The sequence below is a fragment of the Dasypus novemcinctus genome, chromosome 20 (assembly GCF_030445035.2).
Source record: "Dasypus novemcinctus isolate mDasNov1 chromosome 20, mDasNov1.1.hap2, whole genome shotgun sequence".
In the NCBI taxonomy this organism is placed as follows: domain Eukaryota; kingdom Metazoa; phylum Chordata; class Mammalia; order Cingulata; family Dasypodidae; genus Dasypus; species Dasypus novemcinctus.
Window position 1 is genome coordinate 50,988,634 of NC_080692.1, and position 25,810 is coordinate 51,014,443.

A 25,810-nucleotide genomic window follows, 5' to 3' on the forward strand; every position below is an offset into this window, starting at 1 on the left:
GGTCCTGGCGGGATGCTGGTCAACCAGGCAGGGCGCTCTGCCACCGGGGACAGGCTGTGGCACAGCCCCATCCCATGCAAAGTCCACCCGTGGGCACACAACAGAGCCGCACTGCGCAGGCTCATCACGAACAAGCAACAGTTCTCTTGCTTGTCTGGCCAGCTTTCCCCACATATGAAGACTTCCAAATGTTCCCACGTGAAAGTCGGGCGTAAAGGGAGAACCTTCGTGAGTGGAAGGAACGCTGCCCTGTGCATCGTCTCCACCCCCACCGAGAAGACTCCTGCCTGCCCACGGCTTGACTCACTGAGCTTGCGCCCATTTTCACAAGCACGTTGGTCAAAATCTGTTTCTTTCCACAGATCACAAATTATTAGAGTATCCTAAGAATGACACACACTTGGGGAAAGGAAATTCAACGTTACAGTCAGAAACTAATGCCACTGGAAGCCAGAAGTGCACACAGCCCATTTACCTGTTCAATGGTTTATTCATTCAGTACTTCTCTCCTGGCAATACGTTAGACACTAAAAATACAATTCTGAATCAGGCACGGGCCCTGCCCTCAAAGAATAATTCCAGTTCACTGAGAGAGGTAGGTCCTGTATGAGGAAAAACAGCTCTCGTTCCACACCCCTTTGAAAAAGCATCTTTCTATTCTTTGTTCACGTCTTATCTATGCTTTGGTATCAAGGGTAGAAAAACAAGAAAAGAGTATTGATGTTTCTGACTGGAAAGCCCTCACGCAGCGCCTTGATTCCCGCGTCACGTCCCGGAAGTCACCGTGCAGCTCCCACATGCCAGGGCTCAGCGGCCAGAGGACACTTTGAGCCGAGGAGGCCCCGGGCCCGAGTGGGTCTGAGTGCAGTAAGAACCTGCTGTGAGGTCACTGACGCCCAAACCCCAGGCGGAGGGGCGTGCACGGCGCAGAGTGCCCAGGCCCACACCACCCGAGGGCCGGCGCCGACGGAGTAAGGCCAGGAGCTCAGAACCGTCTGCCGAGACCCCAGCGCACCCACGGGGCACCAAGGAGGTAAGGCTAACCAGCAGCTGGTGAAGAGGCGAGCAGGGAGAGAAGCCTGGGGACCGGGGTGCACCACGCACGTGCTGCCGTGCCTGCTCCGGTGCTTGTCCCGCCGGGTCACTCAGCGCCACCTGCCTTCTTCCCAGCTAAGTCTCAGCAGCCAGGTGACGTCTCACTGAGGGAACACAGCTGCCATCTGGCAGAGCCGCGGGAGGGAAAGCATGGGAACCCCCAACTCCTGGGCAGGGGCCACAAAGCGGCAGAAGAATAACAATAACAAAAATAGGAATAATGAGCTATTTTATGCTTTCATGCATTTACTGAGTGCTTCCTACATGCCAGGTGCTGTGCTGAGCTTACCAGGCTGGATGGAAAGGTACAGGCCTGTGTGCAATATCTGCAGAGTCTGGGGTAAGCACAGGACTTGCTATAAATATATTACATTTAATGACGTAATCCTCAACTCATTTCATAAACGAGGACACTTAAGAGTTAGGAATAACTTGCCTACAGTCATAGCTGGTAGTGAGTCACATCGGGAGACCCACTGGCCTCGTGCTGTGCTATGACAAGGGCTCAATGTGCTTTTTCTGCCAAGGGCAGATGGTAGGTAGGTCAGGCTTGGCCTTGGTCACTGCTTAACTGTCCTTGGAGCAGGAGCGCTACCTTGGACTTGATGTAAACTGTGTTCCAACAGGATTTATCAAAACTGTCGTGGGCCAGATTTGGGCCAGGAGCCATAGTTCGTGATCTTTGCTATCGTTGAAATGAAGGAGGGAAGTGGACTTGGCCCAGTGGTTAGGGTGTCCGTCTACCACATGGGAGGTCCGCAGTTCAAACCCTGGGCGTCCTTGACCCATGTGGAGCTGGCCCATGCGCAGTGCTGATGCGTGCAAGGAGTGTCGTGCCACGCAGGGGTGTCCCCGCGTAAGGGAGCCCCATGCACAAGAAGTGCACCCTGTAAGGAGAGCTGCCCAGCATGGAAGAAAGTGTAGCCTGCCTAAGAATGGCACTGCCCACACGGAGAGCTGACACAACAAGATGACGCTACAAAAAGAAACACAGATTCCTGTGCCGCAGACAACAACAGAAGCGAACAAAGAAGAACATGCAGCAAATAGACACAGGGAACAGACAACTGGGGTGGGGGGGGGAAGGGGAGAGAAATAAATAAAATAAATACATCTTTAAAAAAAAAATGAAGTAGAATACAATTTCTTTCTGCTGAGCACAGGCTTCCACAGCAAATGACAGAATTTATTTTCAAAAGTCCTTTGCTGACACACAGTTTAAAGAAACGTTCAGCCCTATAAACCAATCTCTACTTAGGTTTGCAAATTTCTTGGAGTATTGCATTCTTAAAAGCCTGACAAAAACATCATGAGATGAAGGCACTGCCCGTCACAAGCTTTCTCACTCCACATCTGCTTTAACACGGATCTCAGCCACGCAGGGCCAGGGGTATGCACTCTCCACCACAGGGGCCGGCAAGTCCTCATCCCAAAGGTGCAAATCAAGCAAATAACAAACCACACGCTTTCTTGGCCTCCAGGGAGGTGAAACCAGAGTCTGCTCTGGTTGTAATGAAAACTCGGGGCCGCTGATCAGAGGCTTCTACACGGAGAGAAAGGAACCAGAGCAAACCACTGACACCTGACAAAGTGAAAAAAGCCATCCCGGCTGCCAAAAGTCTAGCTGAGGTCAGTGCTGAGGCACCACGAAAGCACACGTGGGGGGCAGCACTGCTGGCTGAGACACGGCCTGCACGTGAACACACAGGTGATGGCTCATGGACTCACAGGTGATGGCACACACACACACAGGTGATGGCTTGTGCACACAGGTGACAGCATGTGCACACACACAGGTGACAGTACATGCACACATGGGTGACAGCACATGTACACACAGTGATGGTTCATGCACACACAGGTGACAGCTCCTGCACACACAGGTGATGGTTCATGCACACACAGGTGATGGCTCATGGACTCAGGTGATGGCACACGCACACACAGGTGATGGCTCTTGGACTCAGGTGATGGCACATGCACACACAGGTGATAGCTCGTGCACACAGGTGACAGCATGTGCACACACAGGTGACGGCACATGCACACACACAGGTGATGGCTCATGCACACACAGGTGATGGCACATGCACACACACAGGTGATGGCACATGCACACACAGGTGATAGCTCGTGCACACAGGTGACAGCATGTGCACACACAGGTGACGGCACATGCACACACACAGGTGATGGCTCATGCACACACAGGTGATGGCACATGCACACACACAGGTGATGGCACATGCACACACAGGTGATAGCTCGTGCACACAGGTGACAGCATGTGCACACACAGGTGACGGCACATGCACACACACAGGTGATGGCTCATGCACACACAGGTGATGGCACATGCACACACACAGGTGAAGGCACGTGCACACAGGTGACGGCACGTGTATACACACAGGTGATGGCTCGTGCACACACAGGTGACGGCACGTGTATACACACAGGTGATGGCTCGTGCACACACAGGTGATAGCTCGTGCACACAGGTGACAGCATGTGCACACACAGGTGACGGCACATGCACACACACAGGTGATGGCTCATGCACACACAGGTGATGGCACATGCACACACACAGGTGAAGAAACGTGCACACAGGTGACGGCACGTGTATACACACAGGTGATGGCTCGTGCACACACAGGTGACGGCACGTGTATACACACAGGTGATGGCTCGTGCACACACAGGTGATGGCTCACACACAGCCGATGGCTCCGGCTGGGAACGCGGCTGATGGACAAGCTGCGCTCATCTCTAATTTCCCTTTCATGCTGCACATCCAAAGGGAATTCAGCAGGAGACACAAACCAACAGCGTCCGTCCTCTGAAGTCAGCATTAAAGACAAGCGTTCAGCCTGTTGTTCAGGAACTTCATGAGCTCCAAGCTGACCTTCGGGCCCTGGGTTCGAGATGGCTGCGGGCAGAGGCTGCGCAGCTGGAGGGCGGTCACAGGGCCCAGGACAGGCAGGGGGCCGAGCCTGCTTCTGCCTTGAAGCCCCAAAGCTGGAGCACAACTCGCCTGACACCCCTCGGCTGGACTACCTGTGGCACCCCTGCTTTTACTCAGTGCTGCCCAACGGGGAACTGTTCCAAGGTTAATAAAGCTCTTCTTTCCCCTCGCAGCAGGTAATCACCGTGTAAATAATATGGATGCACCACAGAGAATCATGCCTGGAAGCTTTGAAGAGATTAAAAAAACACTTGCCATTTCCATTTCCATCAGCCTAAAAGACAGCCGCAGCCCACCTTGGGGCCCAGCATTTTATGAGGCTTGCTGGGCCTTCACCTTTTGTTTAATTATTTGCAACAAAGTGAATCATTGTGCTCTTAGGAGAAGGGAAATTCTACCTTTAACTGGTTAACAGGCTCAACCAGCCAGCTGGGTATGTATAAATAACCTCAATGATAAGACACAACCTTACCATTTTACCTTTTTCAAAAACCCCACCCTTGAGAAACTTACATCCTTACACCTTGAGAAATAACTTCCTTCAAAAATGAGGCTACTCACTTTGATCCCAGAACTTCTTCTAAATTGTCAAGCAGGACAGCCATAGGAGGTGAGTTTTCCACTGAGCAGTCTTCAGAGCAACCAATTAGGCAATGAGGAAAATTTACTACAATTCTAAAGGGATGTGTACCAGATAAAGAAGGTATAAAAGGGGGGAGGCAAGATCAATTCCAAATAAGTATACATCTTTCTTTCTTTCTAAAGAATGTATTGCGGTAACATATATCCATAACATAAAATATGGTAATTTTAATCCTTTCTAAATACACAATTCAGTAGCATTAATTGCATTTACAACGCTGTGCTACTATCACCTTTTTTTTGATTTTTGATTTATTTCTCTCCCCTTCCCCCCCACCCCCCCCCCAATTGTCTGCTCTCTGTGTCCATCCGCTGAGTGTTCTTCTGTGACCGCTTCTATCCTTATCAGCAGCACCGGGAATCTGTGTTTCTTTTTGTTGCGTCATCTTCTGTCAGCTCTCCATGTGTGGTGCCATTCTTGGGCAGGCTGCACTTTCTTCCTTACTTGGTGGCTCTCATTACAGGGCGCACTCCTTGTGTGTGGAGCTCCCCTATGCAGGGACACCCCTGCGTGGCATGGCACTCCCTGCACGCATCAGCACTGCGCATGGGCCAGCTCACCACACGGATCAGGAGGCCCGGGGTTTGAACTGAGGATCTCCCATGTGGTAGACGGACGCCCTTTCCATTGGGCCAAGTCCACTTTCCATATCACCACCTTTCATTACCAAAACTTTTTCATTATCCCAAAGAGAAACTCTCTATCCATTATGCAGTAACTCCCAACACCCTCGCCCCCACCCCCCAAGATTAGGCCCCTGGTGACCTCTAAGCTACTTTCTGTCTTAATTGGCTTATCCTAGATATTTCGTTAGAGTAGAATCATAGATTTGGCCTTTTGTAAGTCTGGCTTACTCACACAGCATAAAGTTTTCATAAAGTTCATCCATGTTCTAACACACATCAGAACTTAATACTTTATGTCTACTCATCTGTTAATGCGTCATTTCTATCTTTTGGTTATTGTGAATACTGATGCTCTGACTACCTGGTATACAAGTATCTACTGCAGTTCCTGCTTTCCATCCCTTTGGTTATATTCCTAGGAGTGGAATTCTGGGTCATACGGTAATTCAATGTTTGATTTTTTTAAGGAACCGCCAAACTACATATTCTTGTGATTTGAAAATTGCCAAACACTACATGCTACAGATGCACTTCTTTAACTTATGGACTTGTAATTCCTCATTCTAAACTGTGCTATTACTGAATAGTTGATCAGCACTCAGTACATACTGTGCAAAGAATTTATTTTTCATGTATAAAGAAAACTTTTCCCTAATTTCTTAATGTTTTAAACTCAAGCTTGCTTAAGTTTTCTCCACTAGTGTGTAGGAGAATATCACGTTTTTTCTTGTCTAAACATAGAGGCAATGTTTCCATTTACCTATCAATCTCCAAGCTTCTATTTTGAATAGATCTTTCACCTTAAGACCTAAACTGCATGTTAACATGTTTTAATTTGGTTACACTTGGACAGAAACATATCCTTAATTAATTTCCTTTTGATCTGCCGAGTCCTCACCTGGCAAACCATCTGACGGCGAGATCTTAATCCACAGCAGGTGGGCATGGAAAGGCTGAACAGCCAGGCCTGGCACACTGAGCCAAGGACAGGGGATGGATGCTCAGCTCAGATCTGCCCTGGAAGCTTCCAGCTTCTGTGAGCCAAGACAGGTTAGAGAGTCCACATTCCCCATCTGGTTCTCTTTTATCTCAACTATTCCACGGGTGGAGGAATTTTCTAGTAGACAAAAGGTATTCAGAAGTGACAGTTTATTCATATTCTGAGAAAAGGATCCCCGATAGCGCCCTCGTGCTCCCTAGCTCCCATCCCAGGGCCTGCGCTCTCTCAAAAACTGCTTTTATTTACCTCTCCGTGAAACTGTTCTCTTCTCAGCATATCTATGGAACAGCTGGGAGAAAAAAATCCATTGCCTTTACCTTCTGAGGACCCATCTAATTCCCTCACGCTTCTTCTGAACTCTGTAGCTCACTTACCAGTGTGAAATTTATGAGATCTGTCGAGGGAAATTAGGGAGATCTCTGGAGTAGAAAAAGATTCAGTTGTCATCGCCATCCTGACACCTCCTTTTGTTGGAACTTGGAGAAATCATTTGTTCTCTTGATCTCCATTTCGTAAAAGCAAATACTAATGGTGCTTCCCTGTATTGTTCTGATATGCATGATGCCTGAAGCATACTAAATAATACACAACACTAGTATGGTGTACTAATATCAACAGGCAGTTATATCCTGGTAAACTGAGTATAGGGCAGAGAATCTGTACAGTACATCTGTGTTCCGGGTACAAACATGTCTCATACGAGGCTTCTGTGCATATGGTAGCTAAGGTGCCATCAGGTGCGCTAGAGCCCAAGTGTCCTGCAGAACGTGTGTCTGCAAGGTTCACGAGGGAAGGTGAGTCATGGGGAACAGTCAGGAGGGCGGGGGTCCTCTCTGCCCTTGGGGGTCTGACGTCACCCCTCTCTTCTCCAGCACCTCTGAAGGGGCTCGGCCTGGACGGCTTCCGCGTGCACACGGCGGTGGTGTCACTTCGGCGACGAGGCTACTGTTTCAACTGCAAGCTCGGTAGGAGTCAAATATCCACTTAAACTGGCAACTATGTTTGAAGCGTTTTCTCAAAATTGAAAATGAAAGACAGTCCCTCTTTTCACATTTTTCCACGTCTCGAGTTCACAGCTTAGGGACTAGGTAGTTGGACCAGGATTTCCAAGAACAAGGGGACCTGACGTTTCTTTACCTTCCCTTGACCGCGAGCCCTCGTAATTTCTCCATCCATAGTCTCAATTATTCGTGGTCAGTTCTATTTCGTAATATTGCTTCTGCTTTCACTTATCCCTTATCTATTTCGTTCCCTCCCTGCTCATTCGCGATTCTTCCGGCAGCTGAGGGGTCTCCTCTTGGCCCTGGAGTGAAGAGCTCACCCTCACCCTGACGTGCACATGAATATTCTATGACTTGAGAACACGCAGCTTTTTCTGCTTCATCGATTCCAAGGAATTTTAGTCCTCTGACGCACTTTAAGGTGGCTTTTATTAAACACACAAAAAAGTAGTCATTAAATTACTTCTCTCAGGGAAGGAACAAGAGATCAAAATTTCTGAGAACGAAGGAGTGAAGCCCCAGCGGTCCTACCTGTTCAAAACGGCCACAACTGACACTTAACCCCAGAAGAAAAGATTATTCCCGTTTCTTCTGGAGACAAAACCCTGACCCTGAAACCCTGCGGTGCTAGATAAATGGCCTCTTTCTGTCCCCTTTATCCACAGATTTCAGAGCTCGTGTGCGAGGCAGGTGGCTTCGGGCCGTTTCCAGGTGAGGACGGAGGGAGAGGGGCGCTCGCGGCGGGCGGAAGGCGGCCCTCCTGGCCCAGCTCACCCCGGGCTGTTCTTAAAAACGGCCTGACCAGCCCCTGAACGCCCGGAGAGGGCGGCCGCGACCCCCGGGGCGCTCGCAGTGAACGACGGGACGGCCCCCCCGCGGCGGCGGCGTGCTCAGGGCGCGGGCCTCAGGCCGCCCAGCGCGCTCGCTCGCGGAGGCTTCTGGGGCAGCGCAGATCCCGCGTGAGGATGACGCGGCGCGGCCGGCGGGTCTCGGCGCTCCGGGCACGCGCCTGCGCACAGCACCGCGCCCGGGCGGCGGGAACGCCGGTTCCTGTCAAGGGCAGCGGCCGGGGCCTCGGCAGGGCAGGGGCCTGTGCCTGTGAGGCCGGTTCTCCGCTTATCCGAGCCTGTCTGGAGTTCTGCCGAGGGCACTGGGCGCTGCCGGGTGCTCTGACCCCGCTCGGGCCATGCTCAGGCCTCTGAACTCCCTGGGGCCCGGAAGGCTCGGCGGCTCTTTTCCCCGCGTCGCCCCCTTCCACGGAGGCAGGGCCGGCTGGGTCCGCTAGGTCAACTCTTCTCCTGTCAGTGTCCTTCCTCCCTACTCCATCGTCAAAGAAAACTCTACTTGCAAAACGTCCAGCAGGGAAGTCTCTGGAAGCTTCCTCCACGGGTCTCATTGCTGACCCACCGTGGACCACACCAGCCGCCCAAACGCGGACGACCACGGGGTCAGTGCCGTGAGGAGAAGAGCCCTGCGGTTTAATGACGACGGCCGCGAAGAAGCCGGGGGCGCGCCGGCGCTGCGACGTCCTCAAATACTCCGAGGCCCCCCAGGCTCCCCCGCCCGAGTTAAACCCTCAGACGAGCTCAGAGCGGTGGCCTGGCTGAGCCACCTGCCGCCACCTCGGCCCCAGGACCCCTCGCGGGAGCCCCGGCCGGGCAGTGTGGACAGGATAACAGTCCTCAGGACGCAGGGCGGGAAGGAGCGGCCCCCAGGCGGGGACGCGGGTCGCGCTGCCCTGGCACGTGGGGGGTGGAGAGGAAAGGGCGGGCACCGTTTTCTTGGAGGAGGGACCGGGGCTCGAACCTGGGAGCTCGTACCCGTGAAGACGCTCAACCCCTGAGCCCCACCCGCTTGCCAAGTCGTCTTTTTAAATGAAGGCTAGTTACTGAGGTGGACTTCGGTGCCTCAAGTTTGCCAAAAGCGGCAAAATCCAAACTGGTTCTGAGAGGCAGGCACTTGTTCTTGGTATTACTGATGCTTTCTACATATTCAGAACTTTCCTTTTTCTCCAGCTCCGCTTATTCCTCGGGGGAAAGGAACAGGACACTATTTTGTCTGTGAGAGAAAATGAAATGGAGTCAGGAAAACTCTGTTTAGGATTTGGCACAGGGGAAGAGCCAGGGCCGGCGAGGTCCTGTGCGGGGATCGCAGACACAGGAACCCGTTCCTTTAAATAAGTCACCCCACGACTGGCGAGCGCACTACTGCAAGCTTCCGTGACGTGCACCTCAGGGGCTCTTTCAGGAGAAATGCACCTTGAACCCCTTGTTTAAATTCCAGCCCTTTATTCCACCCCTATCCCCTCACAAATTATTCTCCTGTGTCTGGACCAGAAAACAGTTCACGGCGCTTGCAATTCTTTGCCACGCAGAAGCCAGGATGCTAAATACGGGATGTGAAGCTCAGGATTCTTGGCACAATCAAGTCTTGATCACCAAATGGAGTTGAGGGGAAGGTACTTTACTGGAGTTGGATCTTCTTTCTTAATTGAGAAGAACATTAAAATTGCTCTTTCCGAGAGGATACGTATTCCAGCTTTCTCGCCATGAGCCGTGAGACCTTGGGCAAGTTGCTGGCCCTCTCAGGGCTCAGTCTCCTTCTGGTGAAACAGGATCCTGCTAACAGCCACCCCAGGGAGCTCACACTGACCAAGAGGCCAAACACTCAAAGTCTGCGTGAGGTTACCACGTTCAATGCTCACAACCTCACTGAGGTGGGTGCTGTTATTATCCACATTTTATACAGATGGAGAAACTGAGGCTTAGAGGCGCTACGGCCAAAATTGAACCCAAGCTCTGACCCGTGCACACCTTAAACCACCACAAACAGTGTGAATTAACCAATATAATGAAATAATGTGCTCAGCCTAGTGTCTGACACACAATAAGGTTCAGTAACAGTTTTGCTACAATTAATGTTAAAAGAGTGCTAGTGAAGATAATCCTGTTTTAAAGCTATCAGGACCTGCTAGGTATTTAGAGGGCAAGATGTCTTTTTTTTTTTTTTTTTTTAGCCAGCAGTTAATAAACTTGTTGAGGGGAAGCACTGAGTATCTGGAACAGAGATCTGTGGCTCCTTTTGTCCTTCTCCAACATGGGTACGTCCTTGCTATTGGCCAGGCTTCGTAAGACTTATCCGGACGCAATACGGCACCTAAGGGACCAGCGCTGCAGCTCCGTCTCATCACGGTAGCTGTCGAGTGATAACACGCATATCAAATTCTGATGAGGACAAATGAAGCAAATTAGGCAGTACCTGCCTTTAATCAAGTCAAAACCAAGTACTGCTTGGTCTCCCAGAAGCTCTTAGGGACTTCATTTGAGGAGAATAAAAGATTATAAAATTTGTTACATGGTTTTGTAAGAATTTCTGGCTTAATAGCATAAATAAAAATCAGTGGTTTCCTTTTTAATATTTCAGTTTATAACACTGCCTTTTAGAAATAGTTGACTCATATGTCTTTCATAAAATTTTGAATTTTATGAAGTGTTTACTAAATCCCTCTTTTTAAAATGAGAACACCTGGGCACAAAAAGGTTTCATGTCTTGCTCAAGGTCACATGATGGTAAGTGGCAGGAACCAGCCTGGCTCCAGACTCAGTCATGTCCAGACATCAGAAAGTGTGGCCTCGGAAAGACGACATTCGAATGTGACAAGACAAGGAAGAACTTGAGCACGGTGCCACTATTCAGAACTAAACAGCATTATGTAATCACACAAATCTGAAGGCTCTCTATCATTCTTAATCTGTTTTGTCTCAAGGGCAAATTTCCTTGAGATTGTTCTTCTCACTTTTGAATTAAGGAACAAAGAAGGAGGAAGGAAGAAGAGGGGGGAAGGAGGAAACAGGAGGGTCCCCGGCCTCACCCCCCAGCACAGCTAACCACTGCACCCCGACAGATACTGCCAACACCCCTGGCCCCGCGGCGTGCAGTCTGGGGGAGTGGGGGGCATGGCTGGCGCAGACGCCCAGCTGCTCGCCCAGGACCTGTGGTGACAAGGGCAGGCCCCGAGGCTCGACCCCGCGCCCACCTCCGTGGCCATGGAGGCTGGTCGTGGCCACCTCGGCCCCACAGTCATGACTGCCACATGCCCACGGAACGTCCCGGAACGGTCAGGCTGGAGGGGCAGTCGCGCCGAGGGCCCGCAGGCGGCGTTACCTGGGCATGTAAAGGACCCTCTCGGCCACCACGAAGCCCACCCTGAAGAAGAGGTTGCTGGCCGGGACGAAGGGGACGGCCAGGAGCAGCAGGCCCGCCAGCACCTCCTTGTGCTCCAGCCTCTGAAACGCAAGAGGGGGCGTCAGTGTGAGCTCGGCCCGCGCACCCCCATCCCAGCTCTCCTGGAGGCGGCGTCGGGCCAGGCCTCCCCCCGTGCTGCCCACAGCGCCCAGGAGAAAGGCCACGCTCGCCAAGCGCCCACGTGGGCCCCTACGGCCACTGGGACCCCGATCCGCAGGGCACCCACGACCAGGACCCCGGCCCGGGTGTGGCCCCCCAGACGTGCTGCCCAGTGCCTGGCACAGGAGTGGAGCAGCTGGACGGTCCCCAGGGCGCAGGGAGGTCCAACTGCTGTCCCCACCGCTCTGAGTGGGCAGGAACTGCCCCTGGGGAGGTGAGCCGAGTCCAAGGACACGCGTGCCAGGGGCAGGTGCGCTCAGGAGGCATCGACTGGGCTAGAGAGCCTCCCGGCCCCGTTTTGCAATAAGAAAAATCATGACAGTAATTCATTAGATGTGAAAAGCCACCTTTCTCTGATATGGGAGATGTTAACTTATAAACATTTTTCTGTCATGTATAATGAGCAGAAAAAATGGTTTATTACTAATAATATGTCGTAATGGGCACTGTAAAAATTAGTTTGTGTTTCAGTGTTTGTATATGGCATACATGCATTTGAAGAGGGGCGTATTTAAAACAATGTACTGGATGGCATTTTGTTTTTTGCTTAAAAAATGTAACAACTAAATAGCTTCCCATATTTCAATTTCTAATGTTTCCTGTAAACATTTAAAATAGCCTATTACCAACTGTAAAGGATAGAAAAATTTCCAAAATATAAATCAGACTCCCTAATACAAACTATAAATACTTTTAATACAAGGTAAAAGATTTTAAACAGCTTGGAATATTTGTCCTCTGGATTTTATGAAAATGTTTATTTTACTGGCTATAACATAGAGAGTAATAAAATTTCTGAGAGCACTTCTTTATGAACTGCTATTTGGACAGTTGCCCTTAAATAATTAACAGTTCTGAAGTAATGATCTCATTTTTTTACCTTAAGGAACCGTATTTTTTAGATTAAGAAAATAAAAAATAGCATACCAAAGCTTCAACTAAAATTGATGTTATTAAATGATGTATTCCCATGGCTCACTAAAATTGAAAGGACGTGAAAAAAGGATCAAGTTCATTTTATGTAAAAGCTGCTACCTATTTATAATTTAGATTATACTTTGAGCTTACAAGGTGCCCTGCAGTTCAGCCATGTAACACACTTAAATAAGTAACCCCCTTCATCAGGATTTTGTGGTGTTAAGGGTGAATATTTCTTGCTGAAACTGAAAATAAATCCCACAATGAGGGTCATACGGCGCACTAACCAATAACGCTCAATCTATTACTGAGTAGTGTTGACGTCCCACTTATAGGTGCACTTTCATTTTTTGAAGATAGTTTAGTACTTCTTTTGGCTTTTTGCTGAAACACTCAATGTTCTCACTCATCTTCCCAAGGAGGTTCCCAAAGAGCGCGCCCCATGCCCCCCTCGACCTGAGACCTGGGGGAGTGGGGTGAAGGCAGCCAGGCCCTGGAGTGCGAGCCCCCACGGCCTCGCTGCCGCCCATTCAGCCGCCCCTAGGGTGGCGGGCGCCGCCCCCGGCTCTGTCCTCCATCCCGAGGCGCAGACCCTGTGTCCCTCCTCACGCGCCAAGCCCTGCGCTGGCAGGATCCGCACAGCGGTGAACAGCTGGGCGAGCGCCAGCCTCAGCCCCCCCAGGGACCACGTGCAAACCAAAGCCCACAGTGCCTCGTGCTCCCCGGCCCCCTCGCCGAGCTCGTCGGGCTCCCGGCGCAGCCCTGCTCCTTCACAGATGACTGTGATGGCACGTTGTCCTCTGCTCTAGCGTCGTCTCCTCTGGATTGTAAGCTGCAGGGACAGGCAGCTCGTCATCATGCTCACTGGTGCACAGTGTGCTCTGCTCAGTGTCTGGTGCTTAGTGGGCACTCAGAAATATTTGTTGAGCAAATCAATAAATGAATAAATGTGCCAGGCAAGAGGGCATGTGGGAGGGGGTGGAGGGCCTCCCGGTGGTGGTGATGGTTTGAAAATGAATACCTGGTACAATGCAGGCAGCGCTGGGGGAGGAGTGGTCATGGGAGGGTCACACAGGCAAGGGCGGGCGGCAGGAAACAGGACGTGGGCATTGCTGCCCGTGCGGGCTGACCCTTACGTGCAGTGGGGAGCTACTGAAGGCCCCCGCGTGGAGACGGCCAAGCCCCGGTTGACGGCTGAGGCTCCGGAGCTCAGGTCCTGGTGCTACCATCGGCACCCCTTCCTGAGCTCGGGCGGGCTGGGGTCTCCAGACCCTCACACGCGAAGGGGACGCGTGGCTGAAGCTGGTGGGGGCAGGTGCGGGGGTGTGAGCCGGGGCCACGCCGGGCTGGGCTCAGGCCGCGGCCCCTTCATTTTCAGAACGCTCCTCCGCCAACTCTGGCCTGGTGTCAGCCCAGGTTTTCTTCCCTCATTCTGAGTAAAGTAATATTCACGCGTAATTCTTTCTCACTGCATTAAAGTGCTCCTCACATCCTTTCCCTCTGTCTCCAGTTAGTGCAGAGATGCAAAATATTCAAGGGCGTACTTCTTTAGACTGCAAGTCGATCTGCCAAGCAGAAAGCTATAAAATTAGGAAAAACTATGTCATGGGCATGGCTGAATATCCCCAAATGAGAAAGCCTGGGAGGGAACCCAACTTTGTATCCTGTGACTCATGGAGGAGATAAAACTGGCCAGTTAATTTATAGCCTTTTTCAGTCCAACAGACTCAGATGAAACTCAGGCAAAATATGAGGGGAAAAAGGGGAGAAACTGGCATTTTCCAAAGTACACAGAGTCCATTCAATTCTGGGGAAAGAGGCCAGTGGAAACTTACTTCTTCCTCATTACAATAAGAGAAGAGGCATGAGATTTACAAGAAGCAGCAATGGATAGCACGGGTTTGACTAACTGTGCGACTTGAGACGAATTCCATTTTCTCTGCGTTCTAAGAGGACGATGAGTTGTTAAAAAGGAGCCTGCCTTAGCTACAGGAATAACGACGTGAGAGGCGGCAGTGACGGGCACAGACCTGCCTCTCCCTTTCTGGCTTGGGGGCCACAGGAAGGCACACCCCGGCCTTAGAGAGGCGCACGTCTTGCCCGGGCACCCGGCTGGGGTCTCTGAGGTGACCGTGGGAGCCCTGGGTCACTGGGCCCCGGCACCGAGGCCACACAGCTGGGCAAGTGGCCAGGGGAAGGGCAGTGGCTTCTTCCGGAGCCACGCGTGACCCACGAGGAAATCAGCTCCAGAGCCCAGCTGCAGCGGGCAGCTTCTGGCTTACGTCCTGCCCTTCCAACCCCAAGTCCCCCTTCCAGGGGACGGTCCCCAGACGGGACGTGCGCCCCAACAGAGAGGCCCCGAGGCCTCACGACAGCATCCACCGCAGCCTCGCCCCTCTCCAGGGGGCAGCGAGCGGTCTCCTGACGGGAACCACCACCCTCCCCACGACCACCAGCTCTTCCCTCCCCTCCAGGTGGGAGCGCGGCGCCCAGGGCTTGGCGTGTTGGTGCGGCGGCAGGACTGCCCACTACCTTCATCCCGAAGGACGGAACTGCCCGCAGCCACCACCAGCCTTCGGGGAAGACTGTGACGGGGAAGCCCCCTGCAGCCCTGCACTAGGCCCCCGCCCAGCTGACGGCTGCACGCCTGCCTCTTAGAGCGCTTCCCGGGCTGCCTGCAGGCCTCCTGCCCCCGCCAGCCTAGGAGTCCTCTGCAGGAGTCGCCTCTCACGAACTCAAGCCTGTTGTCCAGAACCCTGGCACACACACACCAGGTGCTCAGCGAACAGCAGGACCCACGACCAGCCCCAGGGCTGTGTGTCGAGCGGCTCCTCAAGTGCTTGGGGAACCATTCTAGAAAATTCCCACTAGGGGATCCTTTACTTTTGGGAGTTCTCTGAAACACAGGATTTGCCACATCCGGTTGTGGTGAAAGGCCCTCTGTGTCCTGGGGCCTGCAGTGGGTCTCAGAAGGGCCTGGCAGAGTTGACCAACATTACCAAGACATTATTAAAATTTATTTTTTTAAATTTTTAATTGTATTTTTTTTGAAGATACATAGATCACAAAAATGATACATTAAAAAATATAAGAGGTTCCCATATACCACTCCTCACCCACTCCTCCCACATCAACAACCTCTTTCATCATTGTGGCACATGCACTGCATTTGGTGAATACATTTTGGAGCCTTGCTGCACAGCATGGATTATAGTTTACATTGTAGTTTACACGCTCCCCCAGTCCATTCAGTGGGTTATGGCAGAATATACAACTCCAAGTCCCAAAAATGCCCCCACATCACATCTCTTCTTCCCTGTCCCTGCCCTCAGCAACTACTGTGGCCACTTTCTCCACGTCCATGATAAAATTTCTTCCACTACTAGTCATGATAGTTCTATAGGAGAATATCAGTTAAGTCCACTCTAGTCCATATTTTATTCCTCCATCCTGTGGACCCTGGGATGGTGATGTCCACTCTACCTCTATATCGAGAGGGAGCTTAGATCCCACATGGCTGATGGATGTGATTCTCCTGCTTGCAGTTGTAGGCACTCTTGATTCCCTGGTGTTGTGGTTGACCATCTTCACCTCCCTGTTAGCTGACCTGGGTAAGTCCAATGAACAAGAAAGTAGACGTTGCAACTCTGCTGAGGCTCAGGGCCCAGCTAGTACATGGACAGTCCAGAGATTCAAGCCTCCTGAGTGTACAGCAACCCCAGCCAGGACATACGCGTGCTTCAGCGCTCCTCTCCCTCTTCGCTGCTACTCGCTGCTACTTGGGCTTGCATGGCCATGGGACCTTCTTGCTCAGGGAAAGCAACATTTTCAAACACTTGATGATCATTATTATGGATGATGCCAAGTCACTTTCATCACCTGGAATCCGCTGTCCCTTCATCCGCACGCAGCCTCAGCTTCCCCAAAGGAGTTGCTGTGAATTTGAGGTGGGGTGGCCGAGTGGCTAGCAACTCACCCTGTGGCTACGTGCTCCAAGCAGGAGCCAGGCGACAGGGTGAGTCAAACGTGTGCAAGTCAAGATACACCCTAACTTAATCTTCACAACCACTCTGTGGAGGGCTGTTATCCCTGCTGTGAACGGCTCCTCATCTCACACGTCGAGGCCCTTCTCAAATAGCTGCAACTACAAATCAGTGAAAATGCCCGCGAGGCCTCCTGCCTCGGTTCCTCCTGCTGAACTCGGCGCCCTGGCTCTTCTCACGCTGCTTCTGCAGACTGGAAGAACTGTCTGCAGCGCCGCAGCCCTGGCACTGTCCACAGAAACTGCACGAGGGAACCTGCGCCCGAGCGGATCACAGCGTCGCCAGCTCCTCGTCCGCCAGCGCCCTTGTGCTGAGATGCTCCCAAGCCCGGTGACAGCACAGGCTGCCTCAGCCGGGTGGAGAGCGGCTCGTCCTCAACGCAGCAACGCAGAGGCCACCAAGGCGGCTTCCGGGCCAGAGCCGGGGGTGCCTCGACCTCGGCTGATGGGGCGCTGGGGTGCCGTCGGCACCGGGGAGCGCCACTGCTGCGCGCTGCGCCACCGGCCGCCCCTTCCTCAAGTCCCCTGGGTCAGCCTCTTGGCCGTGCCAGGCGCTGCCTGCCAGGACCCACGTGAGAACGCCGGGGACAGGAGCAGCCCAAAGCAGGCCACCACGCGGGCCCCTGCGAGCTGGCGGCGCGGCCCCCATTTCCACATCCCTCGGATTCCGTCACGTCCCAGCCCTCGGGTGGCCACCTTTGCTGAGGCCACCGAGGCTCTAGAAAACATGAAACACACACAGAAACAGCCAAGACAAACGTGGACCTGGGGGAGCCGTTTCCCAGGCAAGAGAGACCGAGATCCCAGGAGCCAGAGAGCAGAGCGAGTCGTGGGTTTCCACCGTGACCGTCAGAGGCCACGGGCCGCTCCTCACGACCAGGCCTGGCCCTGCGCTCCACGACGGCACGACGGCAGCCCGGGGACAAGGGCACGTGGGGCGCTCTCAGGCGCACACAGAAAAGGCAGGTTAGAAGTCGGTTCTCAGCCTCGGCCACAGCTGCCCCGTTTCTTGGCTATTATTCGTCAGCCAGGACTTAGGCCCAAAGGCCACCATGTCACCCTGAGGAAGGCCTGGGGACAACCTTCCCGAGACAGGAGCACGGTCCACACCTCGCGGGCAGGCATGGAGGGCGCCACTTACGATGTTCCCCTGGATCAGAAACCCGGAGAAAGCAAGCGGCAGCGGCTGAGGCGCAGGAGGGCGCAGCGCTGCGACCCCCGCTCCGCCCCGCTCAGGTGCCCCCAGCACTGCTCACTCCTGTGAGCTCCAGAAGCTACTCCTAAGCGCACAGGGAGGAAAATTTACAAGGGGAAATGCGTGGAGAAATTATCCTCCCTCAGCGACAGGGCAGACCCGCACATTCCGTGTCCTCCTCCAGCCAATCCAAGCATGGCCTTTTCCACGCCAGACTTTCTCTGCCAAGAGGCACGGCCAGCGCACTAACGAGCACGGAGCCGGAGGCAGAGTAAAATCAGTTTTCATGAACTGACACTTTAGATTTCTGGCCTGTGGTTCTGGACTTAATTTTTTTGCATAGGGTTTTTTGTTGGATATTTTTTAATCTATAGTCTTAACCTTCTTGCAAACACTAGTTCATGAGATTAAAACTTACCTCACAAGAGGTACATGAGGTAGAATAAAGATTGTTTTGCTCTAATTGAGAATAAATTAATATATAATTTTCTCTAGAAATGAAGGTGGTTGTGATGGGTTGAACGGGGTCCCCCAAAAAGACATGTTCAACTCTTAATCCTCAGTCCTGTGAATGCAGTATGATTTGGAAATAGCATCTTTAAAGATGCTAGTAGGAAGCAGATGTGGCTGAAACGAATAAGCTTCCACCTCCCACATGGGAGGTCCCGGATTCAGTTCCTGGTGCCTCCTAAAGAAGACAAACAAGACAGCGAGCTGATGCAACAAGATGATGCAACAAGAGACACAAGGAGGAAAACATAATGAGAGATACCACAAAGCAGAGAACAGAGGTGATGCAAGCAATTGGGTACCTCCCTCCCATATGGGAGGTCCTGAGTTTAGTTCCTGGTGCCTCTGAAAAAAAAAAGATGAGCACACAATGAACAGATACAGCAAGTGCAAACCATGAGGGGATGGGGAGAAATAATCAAAATAAATCTTTAAAAAAATAAAAATAAAGATGCTATTAATTAAGGAGACCAAACTGGATAGGGGCTGGCCCTTAATCCGGTATGTCTGGTGTCCGTCCACATTAGAGGAAATTTGGGCACAGACAGACATAGGGGATAGTGCCATGTGACAATGGCTTCCCCACAGACTGCAGGGAAGCACGGCCTGCTGGCAGCATGATTTCAGACGTCCTGCCTGGGAGCTGATGAGCGTCTGTTTAGGCCACATGACCTGGGGCCTTCGCCGTCGCCGGCCCAGCAGAGGAAGACAGTTACCTTTTGCCTAAGAGTGTTTCTAAGTGTTCCAAGAGAAACAAAGCCAAAAATCCTGTAAAGGCACTGTTCTAGAAAGAGTAGTATCAGAAAATATTCATTGACTGTGAAAGCTCCATTCACTTCAAGTTAAACACTAGCAAGGTGTTAAGGAAATTAAATGAATTACAAAAATGTTGCTAAGAAACCTTTCCCTGAGTAGAATGAAACTATCACAGGGGAAGTTAAAGGCTCTGGGGCTCTCCTTCTATTTATACATGGTTCTAAATGAAAATGGAAAAGAACTAGAAAGCTGTGTGTAGCAGTTTGATATAATTGATGAATTCCAAAAAGAAATATTGGATTATGTTTGTAATCTGATCTGTACTTGGGCATGACTGAGTAATGATTAGGGTGTTGCATCCCCACCCCTTGGTGGGTGGGGCTCACAGATAAAAAAAGGCATGACAAAGGACAGAGGTGGGGGCTTTTAATGTTGGAATTTTGAATTTGGAGTTTGATGCTGAAGACTTAAGCTGGAGCCCTGGGAAGTAAGCACACAGAGGAAAGAGAAGCCAGCCCCAGGAAGAGAGGCACCTTGAACCCAGAGAGATGCAAGACCCTGGAAGGGAGGAACCCAGGACGCCTGACCCTCACAGACATTAGCAGCCATCTTGGTCAACATGAGGAAATAGACTTTGGTGAGGGAAGTAATTTATGCTTTATGGCCTGGTATCTGTAAGCTCCTACCCCAAATAAATACCATTTATAATGCCCAGCAGATTTCTGGTATTATGCATCAGCACCCCCTTGGCTGACTAATATACTGGTATGAAGCAAAGAGTGAGGATGACGAAGCAGGTGAAACAGGGAGATGTATAAATTAACAGTTTTTTTCCTATCAAAATGTACATGTCGGCAGGCATGCTCTACCAAAGACTACTGCTCAAATATTTCTGTTAAGGAGATGTCATGCTGCTAGGTACTCCAGTGTAGGTACTCCACAGACTTCAGTTTTGTTGACAGAGAGACAAGGTGTTTTACTCTCTCAGTGATCCACACTCACTAAAAGGCATTACTCAGCGACCCACTTGTAACTGTCACACAGAACTTAGTCCTTCATCCTAATACTCTAAAACCAGTAAGGACAAGGAGCCACAAAAATTCCAGTTTCACTCATTCAGTGAAGAACTTGTATTTTATAGATGCATTTCCTACAGACAATGGTTCATCATGCTTTACCAAGCTGCAGAGAAATAATCTTGAAGCTTACCATATATGAGAGTAACAGGAAATTAAGTAACATGTATCTTAACAGTAAAAAAATTGGTGAGAAATTCACTTGTACATCAGAGCTTCTGGAGGCACTGCTGTTGATGGTGGATTTGATTCCTGTTATTCATTCTGTGTTCATCCCAAATCAGAATACCTTCTATAACCAAAACACACCAGCTAAAGCTGGATCTCCACCCAATGGCAACAACCTAAATCTCTAAAGTGAATGGAAAAGAGAGAAAGCTTTCTACGCTTTACATAAGGCTTGACTAAAGAGTAAAGAAAGAAGACCTAGTTATCACTATAATTGGGAGTTCTTTTATTCTTGGGGAATAGTCTTTCCTACTTCCTTGAAGCAAGTAGGGAAAAAACATCAAACCTTGGCCATGGATTATTCCCAAGTGGAGACACTGTCATTCTGAAGATCTTTGTCCAAAATGGGCAGAAGACTAGAGTTCACTGGCTGAAATCAACCAAAGCAAAAGGGACTGTGAGGCACTGGGCTAGGGAGAATTTTCAAGGCAACGCCAGGGAGACTGACATTTATAAATGTTTTTTTCCCCAATTAACCCCTTTTTAACACCAAATGCCAGAATCCTGGGGTTGGCAAAATAATTTGGCCCTTTGTAAATATGGAGCCCATGGCAATTAAAACTAGACAGGGTGTAAAAACAAAAGCAAGTCTTAGATGAAATTCTACCAAAAGTGCAACTACCCACTAGCAGTCACACGCGTCTCAGCACGACACCCAGGGGAGTCCTTGCTCCCACAAGGACCTTCATGAAAGGTTCTCTGTGAGAACGTGGCGGTCGTCTGAGGCAGGAGCCACTCCCTTTCCCTCAGGCAAGCCAGAGTGCTCTGAAGTGACTTCTCTGGAATCAAAAAGGAAGCAGGTGAAGATGCAATGATTAACTTATTCCAGAACACGGAAAATTACACATAGGGATATATGTACCTTGGCCCTTTGGTCTAACTTTGGAAACTGCCACTTAACTTACTGAAGAACAAGGAATTCCAGGTGAAACTCAACTCCCCACATTTTAACATTCTGTGGGTGGCATTGTAGAAGCCCTCATTCCATCACAGGGCCTAACATTCACAGGGATTTTTAGGCAAAAATCCGCATATGCATTTCCAATTCGATACAATGAAAAACAAGACCGGATGGGTCCATTCCAAGGTCTTATCTTTCACTTGTTGACTGGTTGTAACTCTAACTCTAACCCATGGGCTAAAGGACCCCTTTCTGGGTGGTAATGCTGGAGAGGTCATCTGCATGAAAAGCCTTCGGCGGCTGTAGCTGTTTAGAAGGGAAGAGTAAGGCAAGCAAAACGATGTCCAAACATTGCGCAAGAAGGGATTGTCCAAATACATTTCTCAACCCACCTTCACGCATTTTAAGTCAACACTTCTGGAGACATGTTACAAGAACACTGATCCTGCAAGAAGTTTCTTTTTAAAAAGGAGTCCAAATTCAAACGATGTTAGTTGTCCCTTTTGGAAGCTTACAAGGCTCACAGAAAAGTAATGGCTTGGCGGAGTTCTCCAGTTAATAAATCCGTGTCACGTTCTATGATCTAGTGCCACAGAATCTTGGGGTACAGTATCGGACTTAATGGCCTAGCACATTTTTTGGAAAATGCTGGCATAACTGCTCTAACAGAATGGAGTTAAAAATAGTGTCTGCCATATGAGCTTCTATAACCTGTCCCCAAAACTGCTCTCACTGTCTGACAGATCATTTGTCCTGTATCTCAGCTACATCCTGCACATTCTATTTTAAGAATATTTTCTGCTCTTCTGTTCTGGGTAGAGATGAAGAGGACCTGATGACTATTTTCTATGTAAAAATACTATATGTTTAGAGAGCTTTATTAAATCATTCATCTGGACAGTCTTGGCTCCAGCTGGAATAAGTCCTGGGAGCAGAAGGTTTTGGAAGGGCCAGGACACGTTTAGACCACATCTGAGTTTAGAATGTGACAGTGGTATCTCTCTGAGGGGTGGGTGGGAGGAATGGAAGTGGGAAAAACAAGGTACCCAAGGCAGGTATGAGGTCTGATTCCATCTTTAGTCTCCATGTTCCACGTTATTTAGGACTAGTGCATGACTAATAAATGGTGGATTAAGGTAACTATCTAATATTTTGTCTTAATGTTTTCCACTAGGTTTTTTCTTTCCAAATGCATCTACCCTTGGAATATTCCCAAATACACCCCCAACAGGTTTGTTCTCTGTGTCTCTATTCAGATCACACCGAGTACAGTGGCTAACTGCAGCTCATCTGCTGCCGGGACCCATGGCCTCTGCCCGAGGGATGCAGAAGGCACCAGGGGCAGGAGATGACCACGACATGGCGGACAGCCCTGGCCTGCAGTACGCTGGCCTTGCCGACGTCCTCCCGGGAGCTCTGCCGTGGTTCTCTTTCCTTCAAACACGGTCACCACTTACGCAGGCACTGGACAAAGGCGTGCTGTCCTCGTCTCGTATCTCTTGGGACACTGGACTGGCAGGCAACCACTTGAGGATTCAGCAGTCCATCCCTGCCGTCTGCTTTGTGTTTTCCAGGCACCATTCTAGGCTTTTTGGAGGAGCAAAAACAACCAACCAACACAAAAGGAAATCCCTGCCTTTCCAGGGAGAGAAAAGAGAGAGAAACTGTGAGCAGGGTGGGCAGGAAGCAGGCTGCGTGTCCAGACGTGGTGGCCAGGGAGACGTCCTCACAGGAGGGCGGTCACCAGGCACAGGCCTGAAGGAGCTCCAGCACCCAAGCAGGTGCAGAGGGCCCCTGGGCGCAGGGCCCGGGTGGAGGAGGCAGCACGGCCCCGGGCGGCCCTGCAGGGTGCGGCGGGAGGCCGGGACAGCCCACGCTGCTGAGCGGGGTGCACCAGTGGGGAGAGGGCCAGGCAGGGGCCGGGCAGGAGAGCCGGCCACGGGGCCTCTCGCAGCGCAGAGGCTTGGCCTGTTCCTCTGAGGGCAACGAGGCCACAGGGAGGTTTCAAAGCGCGCAGGGCCGCGCTCCGGCTGCCAGTTTGAAAGATCCCTCCAATGACAGCGCTGGGACAAACGGGGCTGCGGGGACGAGGGCGGGCTGGTGGGAGCCGAGCAGCGGAGGCGGCGGGACGGGCCAGGCTCAGCGCCAAGGCGCCGCTGCCAGGGCTCAGGAGGGACCGGCCACGAAACTCAGGGAGAGGGAATAGGGACGGGCGGCCCATCGCGTCCGCTCCTTCGTGTTTCACATGACGACGAGCCGTGCCCAGCAGCCTCTCTGTTCGGAGGGGCTTGTGGCTGCTTTGATTTTGGGAATCCCAATTCCACAGGTCAGGGTTTTCTCGAAACAAAATGGAAAAGGGCTGCTCCTTCAGGAGAAGCTCCGCTTTCTGCGGAAGTGGAGGGCAGGGGGGCTCCGGGCCTTCAGAGACGCCCTGTGGCTCTCCAAGAGGTTACGGAACCAGACGCCACCGCTAGGCCACGTGGTGACGAGAGGCTTGCATAAGAGCGAGAATCACTAAGTCACGAGAAAGAACAAATGTTAAAAAATTGAAATTACCACTCGAAAGGTAGCAGTTATTTCTAGTGAAAGCAAATAATGCAAACTGAAGTCGGCTGAGACTCATAAGGCATAAAACTCAAGAGAAAGCAACAAAGCTCTCCATTTTTTTCCCAATAAAAAACACCTAATTCTTCCACAGATAATGTGACACGTCTTCCAACTAAGGGGTAAATGTCAGGGGGCAGGGGAGCCAAGAATAAAACGATTTAATGAGATGGAGGAACTCCTTTCAGGCCTCAATCAAGACAAGCAGATGGGGAGGGATGTGGCTCAAGTGACTGAGCGCCTGCTTCCCACATACGAGGTCCTGGGTTCGAGCCCCAGGACCTCCTAAAAACAGAACAGACAAACAAACAAAACAACTCTCACTGGGGAGCAGACGTGGCTTCGTGGTTTAGCACCTGCTCCCCAGGGTTCAATCCTTGGTACCTCATTAAAAAAAAAAAAGAGCAGAGCGCACTGGGGGTGCTGAGCTGTATCTTACCCATAACCCCAGGAAAAAGGATGTGTATGGGGCTCAGATCCCCAAAAAGGGGGTGACGTCACAGGTGACAGCATAGCAACCGACAGGAAGGAGTGCCTGAGGAAGACTTCCCCAAGGGCCTTTGGTTTTCAGGCCACTGAATGCAAACGCTGCCTTTTCTCAGGCCCGTTCTGTGCCATCCACCACCACGGAGGTGACGGCGCAATCCAGCGAGGGCAGCCGAGGCTTGGAGAACAACAGACAGTGATCCCTGCTCTCTGTCCTGCCTCTTGCACCACACGCCAACACCTTTAAACAATCTGTAGCACTTTCACAGGTGCAAGGTTTCGGTGATGACGCTAATGTTCATTGATAAAATATGTCAGTGATATTTGTCACTATTTCCTTCTCTTTTGATAATTGCTGTAGTAATGAATATAGCAGTGTTACAATTTCAGGTCCTTCTGGTACATTTGAATGCACCCGCTTTCCCACACAGACTTCAGCACTAAATGCTGAATGCACGGTACAACCATCAGCTCTGAGGTCAAGAACTGACACGCATCCCCTTTATCTAGGGTGGGAAATACAGGGAGGTGGGGGCCGCGCTGAGAGTATTAAGTTTCAGAAGATTACGACTATTTTCAATAATGTAAAAGGCATGATTCTATCTTGACATAGGAAGTCAACGAGTCAACAGTAATACTGCAATATTTTACAGCCATGGCAAAGAAGCACTCCACCAATGCTAAGGGCCGATAATGGGAGAAAAAAGGGGTTTGGGAGTCTTCCTTTTGGAGTAAGGAAAACGTTCTGAGGCGGGTGGAAGTGACAACAGCACAGCTCTGACGACATCTAACGCGGCCGAGTGTGCACCTGGATGGGCTGTGCCTGGCGGGGACCGTCCGCACAGTGGCCCCGAGGACGGAGTGAGGGGCCCTGTGGAGCAGGGACTGCGTCACCCAGGGTCCCCGGTGCTCAGGCTGCAGCCCCCCCACGAGGACCTGAGAGCTCGGCCCCTTTCCCAGGCCCCGTCTCTAAGGGCCCTGACACGTTGGTTTTGAGGAGGTGAGGCACGAAAGCACAAGTGGATCAACAGGCACAAAACGATCCCTTCCAAGAGTACAAAGAAGTCCTCACGGGCACACCCCATGGGCTAGTGTCCATCCTCAAAAGCCACCTAGAGGCTGGGGCCGTGCCAGGGAGCTCAGGTCCCGAGGCCTGTCCTTCTCTCCCGGCTTTCCACTTACAAGTTTGCTACAAGATATTAAAGGTGTCAAAAGACCTTAAAACCCCAAGACGCCCTGTGAGAAGCACCAGGGACCCAACATCCCCTTCGTCCTAAATCCAAGCAGCGTCTGCCCTGCAGGGTGGGGACCACGCTAGAGCACGCGGGAAGGGGCGTCACGGAGAACGGCCGTCACG

General features: G+C 51.2%; 1 protein-coding gene across 1 annotated transcript in view; it reads right to left on the reverse strand.

Annotated features, from left to right (window-relative positions):
* TMTC1 (transmembrane O-mannosyltransferase targeting cadherins 1) overlaps positions 1-25,810 on the reverse strand; it is a 255,722-nt gene that overhangs the window by 108,382 nt on the left and 121,530 nt on the right. The window contains exon 9 of the mRNA XM_058282990.2: positions 11,498-11,619. Coding sequence (XP_058138973.1) covers positions 11,498-11,619 — 122 coding nt within the window. The remainder of the gene's footprint in view (positions 1-11,497; positions 11,620-25,810) is intronic.